This window comes from Peromyscus maniculatus, chromosome 19 (assembly GCF_049852395.1).
Source record: "Peromyscus maniculatus bairdii isolate BWxNUB_F1_BW_parent chromosome 19, HU_Pman_BW_mat_3.1, whole genome shotgun sequence".
Classification (NCBI taxonomy): Eukaryota; Metazoa; Chordata; class Mammalia; order Rodentia; family Cricetidae; genus Peromyscus; species Peromyscus maniculatus.
The window spans coordinates 41,232,140-41,241,919 of record NC_134870.1 but is presented as its reverse complement, the minus strand read 5'-3'; the positions used below and the strand labels follow the sequence as shown (position 1 = coordinate 41,241,919).

The window sequence follows — 9,780 nt, the reverse complement described above, 5'->3', positions numbered from 1 at the left end:
CTTTGAAGTCCAATCATTAGTAATGCAGCCATTTTGCTAGTGTTAGGACATCTAGCAATCATCTACAGGCTCCAGGAAGTAAGAATTATATTTTCAGCTCAAATCAGAATTTAACATCACTCAGGCAGAGATACTTTTTGCCTTTGCTGTTTGTCTTCACTGGGCAAAGCTGGGTCTCAGAGAAACCTGGCCACTTCCTTCTATTCTATGATGGGTCAAAGCAGATCTTCTGGAATCTTTACTTGTGGGACCTTTTCTGGTGAATTTTTATTTCACTGTCAATATTCTTGAGGTAGATAAATGACAGACTCAGTGGCAGTGCCAATATTGAATGCCGGTGGTTGGCTCTGTTATTTCCTAGATGACAGAGTTGGCCAGTAGTCTTCTAGTTCTTTTACAACATCAGCAAAGGTCTACTTTATCACCCATGCATCTAAAATGATACAGAAATAGCACACCATTTGCTGGAGACAGACACGGTCATGAGTCCACTCATCCAAATAGCAAATAACACAATCTAAAACCCGAGTAGTTAAATAAAAAACGATGGCCTTTATTCATCAATCCACATTGAACATTGAAATGCATCCATCTTTCTTATGTTACTAAGCAACAGCTTTTCCATCCTTTCACCCCTCACCCCCCTAAATTAGGCTGCCGAGTTCATCATCAAACTCAAAATGATTTTCCTTTTTTTCACACTACTTACATTTTATTATTTCAACATCAAAGCTGATCTAGAATTCTTTTTCTCCTATGTGTGAGATGGATGTTAATACCGGAGACATCTGTCAGCACGTGTTCAAGATGACATCACAGTTAGGCCCTAAGCAAATATTTCAAGGCAATGACATGCCGCTACAGTTTTGAGAATCTAAGTATCACGTTGGTACCAAGAAGCACAACTCAGTTTCAGAAGCACACTCTTACAATGGACATACTATTTATTTCCACAGTTGTGATTTCAGAAACGCAGTTTTCTGCTTTCCTGATGGTTCCACAGCCTCAGATTTAATTCCTAAATGTCAATGACAATCTGTAACAAAAGAATCGAGTAGATGAGGAAGCAGAATTGTTTCAAAAGGATCAATGACAGCTGAGAGGCCCTTGGCATTTTAAAAGAGATACACAGACATAGTAAAGGATAAAAGTGAGCCAAGATACACAACTTTGTACATATTACAAATATCCAATGGGCCACCAACACGATTTCCCTAAAACACAAAAAATCCCAGCGACTGGAGTGAGCCATGCTCATCTGTCTTTCTGTCACTCTACATTTGAATTACCAACCCTCTATTTTTTCCACATCCTGACATTCATTAAGACATTTCAGCCAGAATTTTTGGCAATATGCTTTTTTTTTTTTCCAATTACAACAAGTCACACAAAAGTACTACCATTAATGTTCAATGGTTGTATCAGGCCAAGCCTTTCTGAATTACACGTGATCTTTAAAAGATTCTCTGTCTTCCCTTCATGAGTCAGCAGTGCTCTGTCTCCACATAAATCGCTGCCGGCCACACGCGTATGTCACGAGCTCATATGTTCTCTTCATCCAACATTTTGTTGATGCCATCGCAAAGTTTCTGTAGGTGAGGTTTAAATTTCCCAAAGGGATTATATAAGGCAGCCAAAAAATCACAATCTGAAAAATGATCAAAGACATTATTAACCCGTCCGTGAGACTTGGCGGTGAGGTGGCGCTGAATGATGTCATGCAACAGCTCCCGGCACTCATTCAGCAGCCTGGACAGCACGTTGCGGTCGAAGGTGTATTCCACCTGGTGGAAGCTGACCACCGTCATGGCAAGCTGGTGGACCTTCTTCTTGAACTTCTCCATCAGTGCCAGCTCGTCTTGATTGAACTGATTGTTCCTGTGGAGAACGGCCAGCTTGATGACCGTCTTGATGAGGTTCTTGATGACCCTCTCCGCCTCCTTCTTGTTTTGGGTGTACTCCTTGGTCACCCTGTAGAGCTCATCCAGCACCTCGCTGCTGGTGTCATCGATCAGGGTGGTGGCGATGGATTTGGATACCATTTTACCCAGGATCTTCTTTTGCGCCTGAACGGCCAGGTTTTTGGAATTAAAGACATCTGTGGCCACTACAAAATAAAAATGAAAAAGGAGCAAAAGATCAGTAAATAGCAAGTAGAACGAAACAACAAAACAAATCTCCAAGTATTAGGGAGTATTTTCCCTCTTTCCTTCTCTATTTACAGTTTGTCTCCCACTTACTGATACAAGTCTCTGTTCAGAAAAGAAAATAGATTCAATGTTTTGTACATTTCTGTGCATTGGGTTCTCATTTGTGGAATTAATGGGTTTATGTGTGATTAAAATCCTTTATACCTTCTGCTATGTAGTCGGTGATTTCTTTAGCAGTTGACATTGATAACATCCTTGAAAATAACTTTTAATTTGAAGGGGGCTGGAGGGCTGAAGAGATGGCTCAACTGTTAAAAAGGCTAGGCTCACAATCAAAAACATAAAAGGGGCTGGAGAGATGGCTCAGTGGTTAAGAGCACTTGGTGCTCTTGCAGAGACCTAAGTTCAGAATCCAGAACCTACACTGGGAGGCTCACAACAGCCTGTAACTCAGGCTGTATGGGGATCTGACATCCTCTTCTGGGCACCAGCACATATACAGCACACACTCACCAAGATATGCACACAGTCATATAAATAAAAATGAAAGCCGGGTGGCAGTGGTGCATGCCTTTAATCACAGCACTCAGGAGGCAGAGCCAGGCAGATCTCTGTGAGTTCAAGGCCAGCCTGGTCTACAGAATGAGTTCTAGGAAAGCCATGTGGTTGCATAGAGAAATCCTGTCTCAAAAAAATAAAGAAGGAAGGAAGGAAGGAAGGAAGGAAGGAAGGAAGGAAGGAAGGAAGGAAGGAAGGAAGGGAGGGAGAAACTCATTTGAATGAAAGCAGGTTAAACAGCAAGGCCATGATACTGAACAAGATGGAACACTGACTCCAGCAAACCCAAAGGAGAGTCGTCCTCTTTTATAAACCAGTTACAGAAAGCCTAAGTGCCTAACACATTGGTCATCGCTCTTCCCGCCATCCCACCCACTTTGAATTTCACTCCCAGATGTCAGCTTTTGGAAGGTCACACTCCAGAGGGAGCTCACTGTCAGCTGCTGTTCCTGATCCACTGTTTCTTTTAAGTCTTGAGGAATTAAGCTTATTTCATGAGCTAATGAAACATGCTACGTGAAGAACATACTCTGGGAAAGCGGATCCCTCGAGTTGACTTTTGGCATGATTGTAACTTAATTTGGCGGATGTTTAACACACACAAGAGTTGCACAAATTACAGATTAATAACACCTGAAATGGAATGCGTCTAGCTAAGGGCCCCAGCAGTGAAAATGCTCTACAAACCACCATTAGTTTTATTCCACTATGATGACCCGTTCTATGTGCTGGATGCAATCTGAAAGCTGGTCTACGATTCTGCTTTTGCTCCTTCCCCTGCCTGGCTGAGGGCCTCAGAACTGCAGTTCTCTGGGTATCTACTCCACCATAGGACCCAGGGATTTCTGTTCTCTCTGTACTCGACACAAATGCACTTAGAGCAGTTGGAATACAAGCATTGAGAAATGAGGATGAACAACCTAGGGCACTGATGTTGTAAAATGATTTCTAGTTTGGACAAAAGCTAGCATCACTAGGAAGCAAAATGTCAGGAGAACCAAGGCCGGGCTTGAAGGACACATAAGAACAATAACGGTGTCAGTGTGCAAGTGTCGGGCTAGATGGAAGGTGGGGACAGAGAATCCACATGACATTTGAAATCTGGACTCACGGCAGGTAGATCGTCTCATGCAGGGTATTACAGAATGACTCCTCATGCGTAGAACTCACCCAGGAACACACAAAGCTGTGCGTCTACTGAGAGGATGTCCTGGAGGAACCAGAAACGGTGCCCTCCCAACCGTCATACGGAGTTACAGAAACACGAAGTGAGAGTGCAGAAGAAGAACAGAAATGTGTTTTGAGAGAGAAAAGGAAAGTGAAAAGCTGTGAGAAAAGGCCAACTTTGGCAACGTTTCCAAGCTTTTAAACCACTTTTAGTTTAATAGTAATCTATTCTTATCCATGTCTCTTCAATGATTCACAAGAGAGTTAACTCACATTAATGAAATCCTACACAAAGAAACGGTACCCCAGCAGTTCATATTGCCACATAATGGCCAATGACCCTCTTTTATGTTATAGCTCCAGATACACACCTTAACAAGTAAATCTGGCTTCTACAGGAAGAGATACACAATCACTTTCAGATACATAACAAATAACGCAGATTTCAGCAACTTATTTTGTATAAAGGCTCTTCTACTTTGAATCTCTTTGAGATTGACAGAGACTACCAACACCCCATCTAGAATCTACAACCATGTTTCCCAGGTCAACACACTTGCTGTTGTGAAATACTGAAACCAGAGGGAGGGAAGGAGGGTGGGAGGGAGAGAGGGAGGGAGGGAGGGAGGGAGAGGGGAAAGGAGGGAGATTCAGAGTCCTCAGTGCTAATTTCTCAAGGCTGGATTTGCGGCTTTGTAGCTCTTCAAACGACCTTTCTCATTAAATCTCAACATCCCATTTTGTTTCAGACATAAAGAGAAGCAAGAGCTCCACGGCACAGCATTTCAGCTTCCTGCAAGCCGGGGAGGAAAAGCCAGTCTACAGCAGACTAAGCAAGGCCATCCTCATTTACTGTAACCGAGTCATAACCCAGACATGGAAGTTGATCTCTGAGGCTTTTCCTTTCTTCCCAGAACTTCCACATGACACTTTCATTTTAATCTTTAGATCAATTCAGTGCACTCTTCTCCCTCTCCACTGGGAAGACTTACATCCAGTGGGTTTATTTTTCAGCATTGGAAATGGCCTGTTTCGAGCCAAGCCAAGGGTTGTGGCTGACAGCTGCTTGCCAGGGATATGTGGTCTGGGATCGTAAAATGTGACTGTTTTCTTTCTTGGACATTAACTGCTGCTAGTCTCGCCTGCTCCAGATCATTGTCAGTTCGGTATGCTCTGTCAGATCTCTCAGAGGCCTGCCACATCTCAGAGCTAATCCCGGACTCCTGTCTAGTCTCACCCCGATGTGGTACCATCACTTCAGAGAGCACCCGTGTGCCAATGACTCCCACAGTCCTAATGCAGCCTGACTTCCTCCCCAGACTCATTTTGCAAAAACATTTAAGACTCTTTTCTTTTGAGATTTTGCAGGCATCACAGACGTATCATGTCCCTAACTGAATCCTTGTTCCTCTCTCCTTATTCCTCCCTGCCTGTCCGGTACTCACCACCCAGATTAACAGCATCTCTCCCAACCACTGCTCAGGTCAGAGAGCTGGGAACCATTTACTATCTCATCCTCCCTTTTCCTTGGTCCATTACCAAGTTCTTTTTTTCCATTTTCACCATTTATTAGTTTCTAAATTCTATCCAATTACTCCATCTCTGCCGACATCATCTAGTTCAACTCCTTTCCAATGTCTTTTTACTCTACAGTCAGGGTATTTGGAAAATGTACATAAAAAATGAAGTTCTATTTAAGTTCATTGCTAACCACCACACTTCCCAGTTCCTCAAATCATTTTTAACCTAATTGTTATTGGTTCTCCCTTTGGGCCCTGAGCTCTCCAAAAGCAGACTCCACCTGTCTACTTCTCTGTGCCATGCCCTGGGCTTGGGCAGGCACCAGTTTCTCCCATCTCTTCACCATACTTAAGTACTTCTCAAGGAAAATGTTTTGGCCTGAAAAAACATGAGCTTAAAATACATATTTGAGTGTTTCTGTTTGCTTATTTATTTATTTTTTTTTTTCCGAGACAGGGTTTCTCTGTGTAGCTTTGCGCCTTTCATGGAACTCACTTGGTAGCCCAGGCTGGCCTCGAACTCACAAAGATCCGCCTGCCTCTGCCTCCTGAGTGCTGGGATTAAAGGCGTGCGCCACCACCGCCCAGCTCTGTTTGCTTATTTTAAAACTTAGAGAAAGGGGCACTTGTTGTAACGCACTAAATACGTGGGTTATGTCGTGCTGTGTGTCCCGTGTCCCTTCTTCCCTCCAGTGTAAGCATACTTCAGAAAGTGGTTTCTCTTACCACCAGCAATTAGTTTTTTGTTTTTTTAAAGAAGCAAGATTTATGTCTACTAAGGGAATACATCAGAAGCTAACGATACAGATATTTTGAGTATAAGCAAGGTATACTATTTCTGACTGGAGCTGCAGGGGAAGATTAGGCATCCTGGCCCATCTCTGCTTCTGGTTTGGTCTGTGTTTAAACATGGGGGACAGAGAGACAAACCAAGGCATGTCCCTGGAAGCCACCGAGATGCACACAGCTGTTCTCCACAGAGACAGTGTTGAGAATATTGACCAACTGTTCACCTAGTAAGATGAATTCATTTGCCTTGGAAATACACATGGAAATTGTTGGCTGAAAAAAAAAACAAAAAACGATGCTGTATCTAGCATGTGTGAGGTCCTACTCAATTTCTAGTTTTGGGGGAAAAAACTGTTCCATAAAAAAGACTACATCGTACTTTGCATCTGCTCACCTCTCTCTCCCTCTAGGACTTAATCAAGCAGTCTGCTTCAGCAATGTTTTCTGCAAAACAAACTAATATTTAGGGAATCCTGGTTTTACCATCAACAATCATAAAGTTAGATATAAATATTGATGGTAAAAATATTCTGACCCATGTGTGCAAGAAAAAAAATGCTCAGAACAAAGATGAAAAGCCTTTTGATAAAATCAATGAATGAAGAGTATAGTTTTCTGAAAATTAACAAAAATGCCCCACAATTGCTAATACCACACAATGAAGGACTCAAGTCATTTTATGTATTTATCAGCAAACACAATCTTTTTCACTCAATAGGTTTATTACACTTGGCATTTTGGAATGCTTACTACAGATACACATGTCATTCCAAATCTTTACCTAATTATATTCAATTCCGTGGATCCAGAATGAGGAAGTATGGAAAAGAAAACAATTTGGAGAGAGCATGTCTAGACATTGTGCAGAATGCATTAATGTTCTTTAAACAAACAATGCAAAACCTTAGCTCTCTTATATTTGAATAATTCCAAATGGAAATGGACTTAGAAAAAAAAAAAGCCAGCTTTGGGGATAAGGAAATGGTCAGAACTAAACCCAGCTTCATCATGAGAGAGATCAGTGGGCTAAGATAGCTTCCCTACCCTGGGATCTGGCAGTGCTCCAGGTGAGAGTGATTGGTTATGTATCCTGACACCAGTCTCTCTACTGAAAACTCCAACGTAGGAAAGCAATAGTACAGAGAAGAAATGTAATTAAAGGGAAAGGAGAAAGGGGAGGGGAAGAGAGGGGAACAGGGGGTGGGGAGGGGAGGAATGCACAAGGGGGGCAGGGGCTGGAGTGGGAAGGCTGTGGTCAGTAGGAGTGTATCTATAAGAAGTGTAAGAACAGCTGGCCCCAAGATCAGAAGTAGCACGCATAGCTGGAGAGAAGACAAGCTCCAGGCACCTTAACATGAACTGCATTTATGTCCTAAGAAGGAGAAGGCCATTCCAGAGATTGCCATCTTGGGAGAATTGATATACCTTGGATCCTTAACTTGACCTTCAAAGGCACAGTGGGGTGCATACATTCTCTTGATCTGAGTGGCTAAGAACCAGCAACACACACTGACTGCCACAGGGACAAGGCTCCTGCTTATGGAGGTGGTGAATACAACTTTTCCAGTTGAGTGACAGTGAGTCTTGGCATTCTTGTCTACAGATCTTTGGATTCTCCTTTGTGTTCGGTGTTAACAGCTTGCCTTGTTGCCTCAGGAACGGGTAAGAAAAACCTCCATGACATCCGATTTGTAGTCATGTGAAAGTCGTGAAATTATCTTAAAAAGGACACCTTCCAACACATATGGGAATTTTAACAAAAAATATTTAAAGTGAAAATGCTGCCGTGTACATGTCAGTGTACGAGTGGTCCTTTCTGGTGGCATTTCTTCCCAGCACTCTGGAAAAGCAGTCTGCCTAATAAGGCCAGACATTCTGCCACTAAGGAGTGATGGAACCATTGCGCTGCTCAGGGATCTGCTGGGACTGGGTTTCCTCATCTGTAAGCTGAGACTATCGATTCAGCCTCTTGGAGTTGTTCTGAAACTGAATACACAGGGACTGCATGGAACTGCTACCGTGCCTACCACAGAAAGGGTCCTCTGCAGACTTGTGAGGGGAACACAACACATCAAGCTTCATCTACATCTCAATACACACTCTAGCGATGAATTCCATTGGGTCAAAATCAACCAGCTCCTCCTGTTAGTACTATGAAACTGAGAAATGCAAAGCACCAGATGGTTGTGTGGAAACAGAGGCCTCCTGCAGTGCACCTAATACCAACTTACATTTCCTTTCCCATGGTCACATCGAAAACCCGTGTAACACATGTAAATCCTTTGGAAAGAAAATTTTAATTTCCGAAGGATTTCAATTTCTCTTAGCAACAGATTCAACTGCAGAGAGGCAGTGGGCGGGTCTTTTGTCTGAGGAAACTGGTCCTCTGAGAACAGAAAGGACGCCTACCACGCGAAGACGAGAAGAGACACAGTTGCCACATGCATGCCAAGCTGCGCACCAGGGGCATCTCGAAAAGGAAGTGAAACAGAACAGTTAAAGCCACATCGTGGCGTCTCTCCTCCAGGCCTAGCGCCCTCCAAAGCCTCACACAGAATCCGACACGGGCACAGGAAGCTAGTGCCGTGAAACAAAGGGCCCAAAGGGGAGAGAGCCGGGCTGGAAGTCTGGGTACAATTTAATTTCTCTGAAATTCAGTGTTCTCGTTTGCTAAGGTGCCGCTGTGGGGGAGGATGTTTCCTGGTGGTGTGGACTGAAATGAGATCTAACGAGTTACAAATACTTGAAGCAGCCTATCCATGTGCTAGGCTCCCGAGGGGGTCTCAAAGGAACTCTGACTTCAGCCACCCTCCTCGGTGTGACGACGAACCTCTGACGTAGAGACTGCTAGAAGAGAGGAACCCATCCAAACACACCGTAACCTCTCTGCTCATTCCTCTTCACCTCTTCTAGTTGATAATGTGTGGACAAGACAAAATAAGCCTGGAATATGACAAGAAGGCTTTCCCTGTAGGACCAAAGGCTGCTCTTGTCACATTGACACTGAACCTGTTTGTCGTGATTTTGAGGTTAACTGTGTGTCCTTCATTCGTAGGCTGGATTTTGTGGTGACTTTGAATATGTAAAGCCAGGGAGACAGGTCAATGGTAAAGCCAGAAGACATATGTTAGATTCCCAGAACTCATGTAAAAAAAAAAAAAAAAAAAAGCCAGGTGTGGTGGCATGACTCTGTTGGGGGGCAGAGACAAATGGGTTCTGGGGCTTGCTGGTAGCCAGAGGAGTGTGGTTGGCAAGTTCTAGGCTAATGATAGATCCTGTCTCAAATGAGGTGGATAGCATCCCTGATGATGACACCCCAGGATGACCTCTGGACTCAACACAGATGTACACATGTGCATCTATACACACACACACACACACACACACACACACACACACACACACACACACGCAGCCATATGCACACAAATATGCGTGCACACACATACAAAAGACAATGCCAGTTGTTTCAGCTCTTTTAATGTCCTGTTATTAGACCCACCTCTGCCTTTTCTCCAATGTTCTCTAGGGATCATTCCACCTCTTTATTGCCTTCTTGATGGAATAAACTCTGACAAGACATCCCTATTGCCTCC

At 43.5% G+C, this 9,780-nt stretch overlaps 1 protein-coding gene across 4 annotated transcripts in view; it reads right to left on the bottom strand.

Annotated features, from left to right (window-relative positions):
- Positions 1-532: 532 nt before the first annotated feature.
- Positions 533-9,780, bottom strand: part of Tnfaip8 (TNF alpha induced protein 8) — a 116,333-nt gene continuing 107,085 nt past the window's right edge. For all 4 annotated transcript variants that reach the window (XM_015986513.3, XM_076555241.1, XM_042263862.2 and 1 more), the window contains exon 2: positions 533-2,107. In XM_015986513.3, the coding sequence (XP_015841999.1) occupies positions 1,542-2,107 (566 nt within the window). In that variant the 3' untranslated portion in view covers positions 533-1,541. The remainder of the gene's footprint in view (positions 2,108-9,780) is intronic.